The sequence below is a fragment of the Gallinula chloropus genome (assembly GCF_964237585.1).
Source record: "Gallinula chloropus genome assembly, chromosome: 3".
Taxonomy (NCBI): Eukaryota; Metazoa; Chordata; class Aves; order Gruiformes; family Rallidae; genus Gallinula; species Gallinula chloropus.
Genome location: NC_140087.1, coordinates 3,788,051 through 3,802,050, shown reverse-complemented (window position 1 = coordinate 3,802,050; position 14,000 = coordinate 3,788,051). Strand labels below are relative to the sequence as shown.

The following is a 14,000-nucleotide window of genomic DNA, read 5'->3' as shown; positions in this document are numbered from 1 at the left end:
CAGTGCACCCAGAGCTCTTTCACACCTGGCATCTCACACAACCCCAGGGCACTTAGAGACAAGATTCCTTTGGGCTGCGTGAGCCCTGAGGGCAGATAAAGCCGATCTCCTCACCTTTCTAAGTGCGGCTCCCTCAAGAGCTTCTAGAGACGCGCGCTGGCCGAGCTCACTTCTTGCACAGCACTGAGAGGACATTAACCTGCAGGACACAGAAGGTACCTGCACCCCTACCCACCCAGAAGTCACAGAACAAGGGGACCTGTGTGCCCTGTCAGCACATTACAGACTGGATCGCAGTAAACTCTATTTTACACTTACCCCAATCTCCCCAGTGGAGAACTGATTGGTAACCGGTACCGCATCAATCAGGGGCTGGTTAAAGAGAGAAACAAACCCAGCCAAACCCATTCCAAGTGTTTGGTCCCTGACAGAACATTTGGCCCTGATCAGGAGGCAGCTGTCCTCACCTGCTTCAATCTAAAGTGCTCCCAGGATTCTCAGAGGTGAATGCACAGGGGGGAAAAAATCTGCTGGCAGAATCAGGAGTGTTATGGGAGAAGAAACACCACTCAGAATGTAAAACAAAGTATTTATTACAGCTACAGCGCTTGGGAAGCCCTCAGGAACGTGGATGGGACGCAGCAGCTATCTTCTTATTTCTTTCAGTGTTAATCAGAGCCACAAGCTGGAGTATTTCTGGGTGAACAAACTTCCCTGCAAAACAAAAGGAAGGGAAAGTGAATTAAAAACGCTCTCCTTTTGCTACACATGAGAGGTTACTTGTCATGTTGCTTTACACTCAGAGTTATTCTTCAGAAAGGAAGCACTCCTGTTTACTCCAACTATGGAATAACCAAGAGTACTTACAGCTATTTTCAAAAAAACCCCTCACCTCCAAACCCAACAAAAGCTTATGAAACATTTTACTCTGTACTAAGACACTTGAGAGCTGGAAGAAGCTCACACCCTGCCCAGGACAATCCCATACTCTGTATCCTGCTAGAAGAAACCACCCCAGCTACAGGTGCACGTAGGGTGCTCTGTGCTTTACTGAGACACAAGCTTAGTTTAAGTCACTGAGCTGTAGTAGGAGTGCAAACTTTTCAACTGAAATGCAAGTACTCTGCCTGTGCTGATGTTGTCCTTTATTTTGTGATTTATTTTCCTTTCTCCCTGATCAGATTATCACATTGTCATGGTTTAGCCCCAGCCTGCAGCTGAGCACCAGGCTCTGCCCCAGGGGAGGAGGGGAAAAGAGGAGGGAAGAGAGGGAAAGAAAAAAAGAAGGGGGAAGACAAATGACAGCGTGGTGGGTTGGATAAGGACAGCTTACTGGGACAGGGAAGGGAGGGAGAAATAACAGTAACAGGGCTTAGAGAGAAATACACAAACTGATGGGACATGATGCAGTTTCTCACCAAAACAAACTGCACAGCTCAGAGCTGTCCCAAAGCTGGACCATCCCCAAGTCCTGCAGCAGCACCACCCCTCCCCAGCTATCCCCCTTTGTGCTGAGCATGGCTCATTGTCATGGAATACCCTCTTTGGCCCTTTTGGGTCTCCTGTCCCAGCTGTGTCCCAGCTTCCCATACCCCCCTCACTCAGCCTTCTCCTTAGCAGGGCAACAGAACAACTGTAAAGCCTGTGACTGCTTGGCAACAGCTGAAAACATCAGTGTGTTATCAGCAGTGCTCCCATCCTAACTCCCAAACACACATTCCACCAGCTGCTAGAATGGAAATTAACTCTACCCTGGCCAAACCCAGGACATACATCTCTCAGAGAGCCTATTATTTCCCCAAAGTGTAAGTGGGACTTCCCAGGGTCTGTATCTGGTGATTTCTACTCCTCTCCTCAAGTCTGTCTCTACTTTTTTTCCCCAAGAAGGGATGACTTGTAGTCAAAGTCGTCTCTGGGTGTTCAACTCCCAGTACAGACCTATTTTTATTGCATCTGTCCTTCCTCTCCCATGTGGGTTTGTTCTGGAAAAGATGGAAAGCAGTGCACAGACTAAGAAGTAACACAGTTGTGCCTGAAACATGTCACTGAGATGGTTCTCACACGTAGCTTGGGCAGGTGGCACAAGAGCACACAGCTCATGCAGGGATAACAGAATCCACTTCACTGGTTCATGAAGCAGTAACAAAGCAGAAACAAACTGCTCTCCAGAGCATCAGTGAGGAATGAACCCTCCTTTGTACCCCCTCTGACAGTACAGGGAGATCCTTAAACACACCCCAGAGCTGGGCCCCTCTCCAGTTGTGCCAAGTGATGTACAAGACACTTGATGTAAGCACAGTTCAGGTTCCACACAGAATGACACGTAAGGTATGGTCATGCTGCAGGAAGTTTTCCCAAAAACACTTTGGGCGCTTCAGCAACGAGGAAAAGAACTAGTTCTCACTTGCTCCGAGTGTCTAAAAAGGTAACTTTTACATTCCATGTCAGAAGAAAAAGCCCAGGTGTCGTACCAGCGGTTGAATCATAAAAATCCTGCAGCCTCCCAGGTGTGTTTTCCAGCTCTTCATACTCCAAGGCTTGCAGGATCATCTCACACTGATCCAGCTGCTTCACAAACTTGGCCTCTGCAGTACACTGGTTTTCATATTCCTGCAGATTTGCAGTTATAAGAAAGAAATTGGGTTGTTCTGAAACAAAGCATTAGGAGTTCTTTACACATCTAGAACTTTCTTGGTCAGTACAAGCCACCCCATAAACATTTATGACAGTTACATCTTTATTCCAGACTGCTATTCAGCACAACACTCAGAGGCAGTGTGTGCCAAATCTCTAGTAGATGTGGTAGGAGTGAAGAACATCGACCTTTTGTATCCTCTAACTTAAAAACATACCGAGTGTTTTGGCTGGACCAGGGATGATATGGAGACAACCCTACCCAATACACAAGTTAAGTAACAGGTTCCATTAACAACATTTTCTATAAAAAGACCTTTTCAGGCCTGGCTGGCTATGAATTACCACAGCAAGTGCCTGTGCATTACCACTAGCTATTTTTTAAGACCTATTTTGCACTTTTCTCCACCACTTGCTGTTCTTGTGAGGAGTTTCTGCTGTCACTCCTGCTTAATCTCTTTGGTCTAATCTGTCTGAGCTGCTTAGGTCTCTATGTCTCTCCTAGGAGACAGGGGAGTGGTTCAGGGGTTTCCTCCCCTTCAGACTTTAAGTCCTTTAATCTCTCTGCTATCTTTTCCGTCATTCACACTTCCAGTCAGCCTGAAGAACTCTGCTGTCCCTTGTCTCCAGTGATGGCTGCAGATGGGTTTGCCATTTCATTGTCTCCAAACCTGCTGATCTGAGGGCTCATCACTGCTCCTGCCCTGACTCCCAGACCCAACCACAGGTCTTTCTGCGCAGGTGACCGTCCCCTCGATGCCCTCAGCAGGTCTGTTCCTCATCAGACCACAGGCTCGAGTACAGAGCGGGCCCACCTGTGCTCTCAGATCCCTCCACACACAGCAGTTCTGCCAAGGAGAGCACAGCCAGGGCAGGAAGAGCTCCCTGTCTGACCCAGGAACACAGCATCCCTTTCTGCTCCTGAAGACGACTGCTCTGGGCAGCAGGACCCTGGGTTGTAACTCGGATAAGCCTGACAGTCACTTGCTGGTCTGACACACTGTTAGAAACCTGTTCTTATCTATCCTGCTTCACCTTTGAAGGACAGAAATCCAGATTTTGGTGGCCATGATTGCTCCACACACTACTCTGCTTGGATCTGAACGATGCTTTGAAGTTTCAATTGCATTTTGATCATTATTTCTCCTATTATTTTTCCTCCTTTCAATCCGAGTTTTGCCTCACCTTTAGATATGACTTCTCATTTTCTTAACTCTATTTATTTATACTACTTTGTTGGGGGCTTTTTTGGCCACCAATGAGAACAAGCTCTTGGCAGCTTTACAAAGTAGCACTTCAGAAGGAGGAGAACTATGGCTGTTTCCTTGTAAAGGTCTGCCCCACCTCCAGCAATTAACTGGGAGTACCAATCTCTTACCAATCCTCTTTGTGCCATACAACCCACCAGATCTTATTCATACCTCAGCTCACATAAACCTCAAGAAACATCAGCTATGCCATGTGCAACTGTGCACTGTGCTGAAATGAACACTTACTGCTTCCTCCCTGCAGGTGTTTAAAAGAGTGCAAAATAACAGCACACACTGGAAAAAACAGTAACTGGTCCCTCCAACACCACAGTCTGGCTTTTAGAAATTACTCCCCTGCTTCAGCTCTTGAAAACAAAAGAAGCAGGACAGAGCTGCAGCATGCCAACTCACTTAATGTTTCTTTCAAGTGTATTCTGGATTAAATTATCAAGGGAAAATATCTCACAGGCACATTTCCTCTCCCCTTCTACCCTACGCTGCACTTGCAAAGTGCCCACCAACACAGTCCAAAGCAACTGTCCTTGCTGGGACAGCTGTCCTTTCCCAGAGGGAAAGAGGGGCTGAGGCATCCCAGAGCAGTACAACAAAGACCTGCCAAGACTATCAACAGATCCTGTCCCAGCTCCTGTTCAGTTCCAGGTCACTCTCAGCTAGCCAGGGGCATTCCCCTCTGATTCTTTTTGTGAGCTGAGTATTGTACCCAGTGATCAGAGGCTTCTTAATTTCTGCCTTTTTTTCTCTTTCTTTCCCCCCTTCTTTTTATCTTTTTAAGAAGCACTGAGTTGCTCCACTTAAAATAAGGCCAGAGGGGACTACACATGAATATGAGATGTGCAGGTTACACTCGCTGCTGTGTGGGTTACACCCTGGCTGCTGCACTGAACACTCAGTGCCAATAAACTGTCCTGAAGGCAGAAGCCAAGAAGAACAAATGATCAAAAGTGTATGTGTGTCAAATTACAGCTAATGAGAATGCTAGACAGCTAACATGCTGAAGAACTACCTGCACACTGAGCCAGTTCTTACAGGATCATAAGAGAACACTGAGGTGGGTAAAAAGAAAGTAATTAAAAAATAATCCTACAGGACTAATCTATCAGAAACTCCTTTTCCTCAATCATAACAGCTTGCCAAAGGAGAAGGAAGCAGTGCTCACTGAAATACACAGGCACATTATTTCCCAGGTCAGGTTATGCTGGTTTTACCCCTTTTATCTCCAGTTACAGCACTGAAAACCCAACCCCCCCACCCCCAGCTTCATCACACAACTACAGCAAGGAAAAACAATCCCAAATACACACCCAGTGCTGTAACAAGAGGCAAAACCTGGCTGCAGGCACCTGGAAAATTTAAATGCTGCCCAAGTGGAAAAGTAAAGAAATCAGCATAAAATACAGTTCCAGTTCACAGAGTACCAGAAACAACAGGGGAACAAGGGATTGTGGATGCACTTCTCAAGCCACTGTATGCCAGGAGAAGATAAAGCACAGTAATTATAAACTTGAATTGTTTAGAAACAATCTAATCACCCCTAGTTTGCAAGTATAAAAGATCTTATGAATTAACAGGATGGCTTCACATCCAGAAGTGAAATTGTCTTCAAGCACAGAAGACACTTCCCAATGCAAACACTCAGGAGTCCCCAAGACCAGCCAGCAAACTGTGCTGTTTGTAGAAAAGCTGTTCTGTGTCAATAAACCACATTTAAGTTTAAACCAAAAGCTGCTATTAAATACTTCAGCTTAATGGGCTGTGTAAGAAAGAAACTGAAGCCACATAAATTATTACTTGCATAAAAAGCAGAAAATTCTCCACAGCATCATCAGCTCCCATTATTTTTTCCTGTATTAAAAGCTCATGAGCTGCAAATGGCCAGAAGTGAGCAAAAGAGATAATGTAGTAAAAAACCCACTTGTCTCCAAGAGGTCTGGATGCAGAGGATGCAGAGGACAAACCCTTCCTTCAGCTGTACAAAGCAAGCCCTGGACAGGTTAATCTGGAACTTGGGAAATGCCCAAGGCAGAAGCTGGTTATTCTACCAAAGCTTGGGGTTTCTTCTGGAAAGAGATTCCAAGGCAACCTTGACTCCCACTGTTAGCTTTATGTCCCCAGGAAATACATCTACCTTGCTTGAGGTCAAACTAAGAGATGACACAATTCTACAGATAATCAGGAAGAGGACAACAGGCCATCCTGAATTCTAGCAAAGGGTTAAAAGAATGCAAGCTTACTTCCCAGAGTTCATAGATTTCTTTTCTGAGGTCCTCTGACAGAAACTGGGTGAGTTGTTGCATAGCTGCCTGGAGAGACAAAAGAAAAAACCACCACCCCCATTTATCCATTTTTTGAGTAAGCACATTTTTATCATTGTCTTCTCCAAAGAATTAAGTATTTGTTACCAAGTCTGTAGAAACACACTCTCATCACACAGCATATCATTCTAAAGTGCACATGTACTTGTAGATCTGCCAGAGAAACAGTGCAGAATCTCTTCTGGGAGCTGCTTAAGGGAATTGTTAGAGGGGAAAATTAACAAAAAAAAAAATTAGAAAAAGAGAAAAACAACCTGAAAGTGTATCCAGTATCTTCTAGAGTCCAAGCAGCCCAGCAAGTCAAATACCAGGGAACTGCCATGAATTACTAGCTCTACCTTCAGGATTTAATTGGAGCATTTGAGCTCCATCAGTTATAGGTGCTGTTCATAAAAGCAGCTTCAAAACACTAACTCCTTGTGTTGACAAGCAACTGCCCCCTCCCAAACCCTGAGCTAGCACATCCCCCCTAGCAGGGCTTACAACAGCTACTGACAGTCAAGCAGGCAGAACAACATAAGCCTTTTAGAAATCTCCCAATTTTGAAAAACAGATTAAAAAAAAACCCCAAAAAATCCCCTTTAATACCCTGCAGCAATAAAGCACAGTGCTGCCAGGCTGAGACACCACGTGCTCAACAACAACCACCTCAGCACAAGGCTTAACGCGGCATCAAACCCAGGGTACAACCAGCAAGCAGAAACGGTTCTGTGTGCTCCTCCTCTGGGCAGCCTCTTTCCTCTGCTATTCCTCCTGTGTTCCTGGTAACACTGAGGGCTGCTTCTGGAACAATCAGCATCACAGGCCAGGCAGAAGCTTTGTGCCATGATGGTTTCTCCACTTCAAACGCTCGCACAGCGTGGCTGAACCGCATCAGCTGCTCCCCACCACTCAAGCACCAAGGTCTCATCCCTTCCCACCTCCTTCCAGCTCTGGAGCTCACTGGATTTCCAGGTTAGCAGGCCAAAATTACTTACTTGGGGGAAAAAAACCCCACCCACAACCCATAACAATCCCAAAGAAAAAACCCCCACCAAGTTTCTGCCTTTTTTCCCCCCTTTTTTTAAGAAATCAGGTTGATTTTGTGTTGCCTCAGCCCTCAGTGAGACTTGCTGATTGAACTTCCTGCAAGCTTCAGAAGCCAGCTCTAGAGCCAAGGGGCTAAAAGGAGAACTCTTCAGCAGAGGCAGCATATTGATAATTCATCTCAAGCCACCTCATGAAACTGTTAACCCCTGGTGTGTTTTTACAACAGAGTATTTCATGGTCAGCCTAAGCGTTTAATGTTCCACCCTCCTTCCCACAAAGTCAATAGCAAAGCCTGCCTGGAGTGAAATGGGAGCAGAAGGAGCTGCAAATATTCAAGAATTAACTTCTTAAAACATACTCAGGCATCAAAACATTTTTTTCATTGTTTAAATACAAATGAGAACTCCCTCCAGGCAAAGCTGAAGCCTAATCCTCGGGTGACAAAACCACCTTTGGAGGCTTCCAGGGAAGAGTGGGGCTGTTCTGTTTCTCATTTAATGTAAGAACACACTAGGAAGTACACTGAAAAAAACCCCCAACCACCCACAAACCAAAACTGCAGTCAGTAAAGACTGTCAAGAACACCAAACATCCCTTTGATCTTCAATATCCACCTTCTTAACAAAGAGCTTACTCCTACAGTTAGTCATAGGGCCCTCAACCCCAAGTTTTAAACAGATAAGAATAAAAATGGGAGGGGGGAAATAACGACTACATCAGGGTTTGCTTGGTTTGGTTTTTTCTTTACACTCCTTGAAGAGCTAATTGCAGGCTCCAAAGAGATTCTGAGGCATCACATTGCCCTCTAGCTGCGGCTGGAGAAACAGGTTACATTTTCTTCAAATAATCCAGCAGCCCAGAACTGGCAGTCCATACAAGGCCAAAAAAACTAAGTAACTCCAGGCACACTGCACTTAAAGACTCGTGACCTGTGTCTGGGGCACTGCACCAATGGCTTAAATAAAGCCTTGAACTGTTCTCCACCTTCCTCAGCACACCTGCTCCCTGCCTCTTGGGGTAAGGGTGGTCAACGTGTCTAATTCAGGCTATGAAAAATCCAGCCAGCTCAGGAATAAATGTCCAGGAGAGAGATTACTTCAAAGGTTCTCCTTCCCCACTTCATACTTGGGTGATGTTATGTGTACAGAAACCAAGAGGTGAAAACTTTTGATTGCTGGTGGCATACTTGTCCAACGCCCACGACAGTCCTTGTGCTGCTTAGAGGGGGTCTCTTCACTCCCACCAGGACACTGACAACACACAGAACACTTGGCAGATGCAGCCTGAAGTCCATACCTCTTCTCTCCTGTGTTTTTCCTCTTTTGAGATATTATCTGCAGGAGCAATATCTCCAACGATGCATTCAGCCATATCGTGGACCAAAGCTAATCGTATGCATCTGACAAGCAGCAGAGACAGAATGATTAGTTCTACAACATTTTAAGCTCTATCTTGCTATTCACAAAGCTAAGAGACTGCACCATTTAGTCCCTTCATGTATTTTACAGTGTTGATTTACATGCCATTTTTCACTTCTTCACTAAGGTAAGTAGTTTCCATCTTGACAGGATTTTAATTCCCTGTTTCTAGCTAGTGCTGCTTGTAAATGTAGAGTCAAGCACAAGCACAGTTTGCACAAGAGCATTCAAAAATAACACACTTGGCTTTTGGATGCTTGGCTTGCAGAGATGTTGTGACAACCAGCTACATGAAACACTTCACATAAGCTGGAACAGGTATGCATATATAATGTGTCTGGAGCCACCCCAAAGTCAGTACATGATGGATACTCACAGCTCAGCAGCTCTCAGCCTGCAGCAGAACGCTCAAAAAAGCCTTCACTATTGTCATCACCTTCTGAGGAGACAAAGCAAGCAGGAGCCCCTATGAGACCTGACAACTCATTCAACACTAACGATGCTTCCTCTTCTATGCTGTATGATTTCCAAGGCTCCTCACTGCTCCTGAATGCTGAGCCTGTCAAAATGCACATGGTTGTTGTGCCTTTGCTGACTGTGCCTGCAAACTGCATTTTAACTGAGCGCCTTTAGCTTGCTCACTCACAGCTTGAGGGAAGGCCAGCTCAGGGCCCCTGCATTAACAACCTGCCTCAGCACTTGGCATTTAGCAAGAAAAGTCTTTCAGCCCCTTCCAGCTCCCCAGGTAAATGTCGTCCTCTCCAAAGGATGGAGGGAAGAGGGAAAGGATTCACAGAATCACAGAATCTTAGGGGTTGGAAGGGACCTCAAAAGATCATCGGGTCCAACCCCCCTGCCAAAGCAGGCTCCCTATCTCCCATTACACAGATAGGCATCCAGACGGGGCTGGAATCTCTCCAGAGAAGGAGACTCAACCACCTCCCTGGGCAGCCTGTCCCAGGGCTCCGTCACCCTTACTGTGAAAAAGTTCTTCCCCATGTTGGTGTGGAACTCCCTGTGCTCCAGCTTACAGCCATTGCCCCTTGTCCTGTCCCCACAGACCACTGAAAACGGGCTGGCCAATTCCCCCTGCATCCCAAGTCTAAAATATTTATAAACACTAATTAGGTCCCCCCTAAGCCTTCTTTTCTCCAGGCTGAACAGTCCCAGCTCACTCAGCCTTTCCTCACAGGGGAGATGTTCCAGGCCCTTAATCATCTTCGTAGCCCTTCTCTGGACTCTCTCCAGATCCCTGTCCTTTTTATCCCAGGGAGCCCAGCACTGGACACAACACTCCAGGTGGGGCCTGACCAGGGCAGAGTAGAGGGGGAGGATCACTTCCTTCGACCTGCTGGACACACTCTTCCTGATGCACCCCAAGATCCCACTGGCTCTCTCAGCCACCAGTTCTTCAGCACGTTTTTAAAGCCCTTCCTCAGGATGGCAGCTATTTTAAGCATTTTTATTGCAGGTCTCCCACGACATTAACTGACGGTCACGACCAGCAGAGACAACCTCACCTGTCCTTGTTAAGGCTTTTGTCCTCAGTCACCAAAGCCATCATCGCCATCCTGTACATGTGGTCAGACACGCTCTCAGGCTTTGCCACGTTCCTGTACACCCATCCCGTCCGCGGCACCCTCTGCACCAGGAAAGCAGCACAGCGACGTCAAAGTTACAACCGCAGCCTCTGAAGGGCCTCGCTGTAAGGGACACCGGCAGGAATCCTGCCCCACCGCCACCTCCACGCCCCCAGTGAGCCCGGGTGTTGCCGGGCCCCGAAGGTCGGGCAGCCCCGAGGCTGTGGCGGGATGCCGCAGCCGTGGGCCATGCGCGGGAAAATACCCACCCGCGGCTTCCCCCCGGTGCTGACGTCGGGCCTGCCGCTCCACCCCTGCCCTCCCCGCGGCTGCCCCAGCACCGGGGCCGGCTGTCTCCGCCTCGCAGGCGCCGCGGCAGGCCGACGGTCAGAGCCCGGAGGCCCCGGCTTCCCGCCAGGCTGCTAGGCCCCGCCACCATCCGCGCCCCCGCTCCCGGCCCGGGGACTGCTGAGCAAACCCCGCCTGAGGGTTCCGGCCCGGCCCGGCCCGCGGGAAGGCCACGGGCACGCACCCCGCCAGCTCCCGCGGCCGCTCGGGCCTCCAGACCCTCCTCGCCGAGGCCGGTCTTCTCCCCCGCGCTCACCTTGAGCTGCCCCACCAGCCGCAGGAAGGGCAGCAGGCCGCCGCCGCTCGCCGCCATCCGCCACCCGGCAGCCGCCGCCCGCTCCGCCTCCCACTGTCGGCCCGGGCGGCGGCTCTGGGCGGTGCCGGGGAGCGGAAAGGAGCGGCTGGGCGGGCGGGTGCTGCGCTCCCCGCCCCGGAGCCGGCCGCGTAGTGTCGCCTTTGCAGCTGCTGTCGTACGGGGGAAGGATGGCGATCTGGGGGAGCGCGGGTCCAGGTGTATGAGAAAAACATACCCCCAGCGCTCTGGCTCCCCGGGGATTAATTAACCACAAAGAAGCTTTAATAATAACGGCTCAGGCTGCGGTTATAACGAGGGAAGGGAAGGGAAGGGAAGGGAAGGGAAGGGAAGGGAAGGGAAGGGAAGGGAAGGGAAGGGAAGGGAAGGGAAGGGAAGGGAAGGGAAGGGAAGAGGAAAGGGAAGGGAAAAGGAAAGGGAAGGGAAAAGGAAAGGGAAGGGAAAAGGAAAGGGAAGGGAAAAGGAAAGGGAAGGGAAAAGGAAAGGGAAGGGAAAAGGAAAGGGAAGGGAAAAGGGAAGGGAAGGGAAAAGGAAAGGGAAAAGGAAAGGAATGGTCATGGTCATGTCGGCCGAAATAGCTCATAATTTAATAAAAACTGTTCGTATGAGTGACCTCTTACATACTTTAAAAAAAGCCGCCACCCCCCCAACAACGGTAAATAGTGCAAGCTCATGTGATTTTTCAGAGAGCATAGTTAGTGGGGTAGCTGCACTCAGACAATCATGAAAATAACACAGAGTAATTTGTAATTTGCATTTTAAAGGAGATGGTGTGTCTAGCTCAGGAATGCTGTTTTTAAGGCTACCTGATAACAGGGTGAGATGTACAGCACACATGAGGAGGTGTGACTTTCAATCACGTGTGACATCTTCTTCGTCACTGGTGTCCTTAAGATACGCTTCCAGAACAAACTCTTCTGTGACACTAATGAGGCTGCACTCGCAGGCCCTGACCGGGGCTGTCCATTGAGTGTAGAGAACACTCTCACGAGCAGCACACCCACACGCACAGATTGATTTTCTAATGCACGTAATACCTCTGCCCCACTTGAGCCCTTTGGAGCTGTGAATGCTCTGGGGACCTGAGATTGCCCGTGGTGTTGGGGAGAGCAGAAAGCTGCTGAGAACAGGATGGCAGCAGCATCATTTAACATCGTGGCACAGAACAATTTCTCAGGCATCAGCTATAACTGCTGGCTTGGGTTATGTTTTTCAGCAGAGAATTTCTTTAAAAGTGTAGACTAATGTGTACCATTTATGTGGGATAACATATACACAAGATACACTGGTACTTAACAGATGCCATTCCTATTTTTGTAATATTTATAATCTTTTGTTATATACATACATATGCAAATAAATGTAACATTTGTACTGTTTATGTAATGTAATTTTGGTAGTATCTGTATTTCACAAAATCATTGAATCACAGAATGGTTTGTGTTGGAAGGGACCTTAAAGATCATCAAGTTCCAACCACCCTGCCATGGGCAGGGACGCCTCTCACTAGACCAGGCTACTCAAAGCCCCATCCAACCTGGGCCTGAACACTGCCAAGGAAGGGACATCCACCACTTCCCTGGACATCCTGTTCCAGTGCCTCACCACCCTCATAGTGAAGTATTTCTTCCTAATATCCAATCTAATCTCCCCCCTTCTAATGTAAAACCATTCCCCCTTGTCCTATCGCTACATGGCTTGCTAAAAATTCCCTCCCCAGCTTCCATGTGGCCCCCCTTCAGGTACTGGAAGGCCGCTATAAGATCTCCCCTGAGCTTTTTCTTCTCCAGGCTGAGTAACACCAACTCTCTCAGCCTGTCTTCATAGGAAAGGTGCTCCAGCCCTCTGCTCACCTTCGTATCCCTCCTCTGGAGCCATTCGAACAGTTCCATGTCCTTATGTTGGAGACTCCAGAACTGGACACAGTACTCCAGGTGGGGTCTCATGAGAGCAGAGGGGCAGAATCACCTCCCTTGACCTGCTGGCCCCGCTCCTTTTGATACAGCCCAGGGTAGGATTGGCCTTCTGGGCTGTGAGCACACATTGTCTCTCATGTCGAGCTTCTCATCCATCAGCACTCCCAAGTCCTTCTCTGCAGGGCTGCTGTCTACCACATCATCTCCCAGCCTGTACTGATGATGAGGATTGCCCCGACCCAGGTACAGGACCTGGCACTTGGCCTTGTTGAGCATTGTGAGGTTCACATGGTCTCACCTCTCCAGCTTGTCCAGGTCCCTCTGGATGACATCCCATCCTTCCAGTGTGTCAGCTGCACCACTCAGCTGGGTGTCATCTGCAAACTTGCTGTGGGTGCAAACTCACCATCAATGTCATTGATGAAGATATGAAATAATACCAGTCCCAGTACGGACTCCTGAGAGACACCACTTGTCACAGATCTCCATCTGGACTTCGAGCCATTGATGACTACTTTCTGGGTGCAACCATCCAAACGATTCCTTATCCACCAAACAGCTCATCAAATCCATATCTCTCCAGTTTAGAGAGGAGGATGTTGTGGGGCACTGTGTCAAAGGTTTTGCAGAAGTCCAGATGGATTACATCCATCTGTATATAGGTATTTATCTAGTATTTATGGAATTCTTCTGCATGCAATTTGGATGCAAAAAACCCTAGTTTTCTACCCAGTCATTCTGGAACTGTACTAGAGGCATAATTTATGGCTTTTCCAAGTACTTATCAAATGCATTATATGAAATCCTAGATTCATAGACTCTCTGTAGGTTGGAGGACCATAATATAGTAGAAATTTTAGCTCTTCTAAAATCTGTCATGATTTTGTTCTTGACTAAGTATCCCAAAACCAGAAACAAATTTGGAATGCCCAGCTCATCGCCATTTTAAGCAGCATTTTTATTTAAATGAGAAACTTTAGAAAGGATTTGCAAAGTCTCCTTATGGGATCTTACGACAGCCTTAAGGCTCAAGTCTCAATATTTCATCAGTCTCATGTGGCTTTTCTCCCCATCTTTTTTTTTTTTTTTAATGCAGGAACAGATGGCAATTCCCAAGGAGAAATATTGAATTAGTGGGTTTGATGTCGCTGAGTAATTATTATTTGGTAGCTGGAGATG

General features: G+C 47.7%; 1 protein-coding gene across 2 annotated transcripts; it reads right to left on the bottom strand.

Moving 5' to 3' along the window:
* Positions 1–583: 583 nt before the first annotated feature.
* HDDC2 (HD domain containing 2) lies at positions 584–10,960 on the bottom strand. 2 transcript variants are annotated; one of them, XM_084261846.1, is made up of 6 exons: positions 10,849–10,960; positions 10,185–10,306; positions 8,543–8,645; positions 6,137–6,205; positions 2,472–2,610; positions 584–714 (listed from the first exon to the last, which is right to left on the bottom strand). In XM_084261846.1, the coding sequence occupies exons 1-6, from the start codon at positions 10,903–10,905 to the stop codon at positions 620–622; spliced, it is 585 nt and encodes a 194-aa protein (XP_084117972.1). In that variant the 5' UTR covers positions 10,906–10,960; the 3' UTR covers positions 584–619. The 2 variants fall into 2 exon arrangements, with proteins under 2 accessions (XP_084117972.1, XP_084117973.1); XM_084261847.1 differs by lacking the exon at positions 6,137–6,205.
* Between the last annotated feature and the right edge of the window lie 3,040 nt (positions 10,961–14,000).

Excerpts from the sequence above, each read along its gene's own strand:
- HDDC2 (XM_084261846.1), bottom strand. The coding sequence starts at position 10,905 with ATGGCGGCGAGCGGCGGCGGCCTGCTGCCCTTCCTGCGGCTGGTGGGG. Across the intron at positions 10,307-10,848 it reads GGCTGGTGGGGCAGCTCAAG|AGGGTGCCGCGGACGGGATG; the intron begins GTGAGCGCGGGG and ends TTCCTGGTGCAG. Across the intron at positions 715-2,471 it reads TTTTTATGATTCAACCGCTG|GGAAGTTTGTTCACCCAGAA; the intron begins GTACGACACCTG and ends TTTGTTTTGCAG.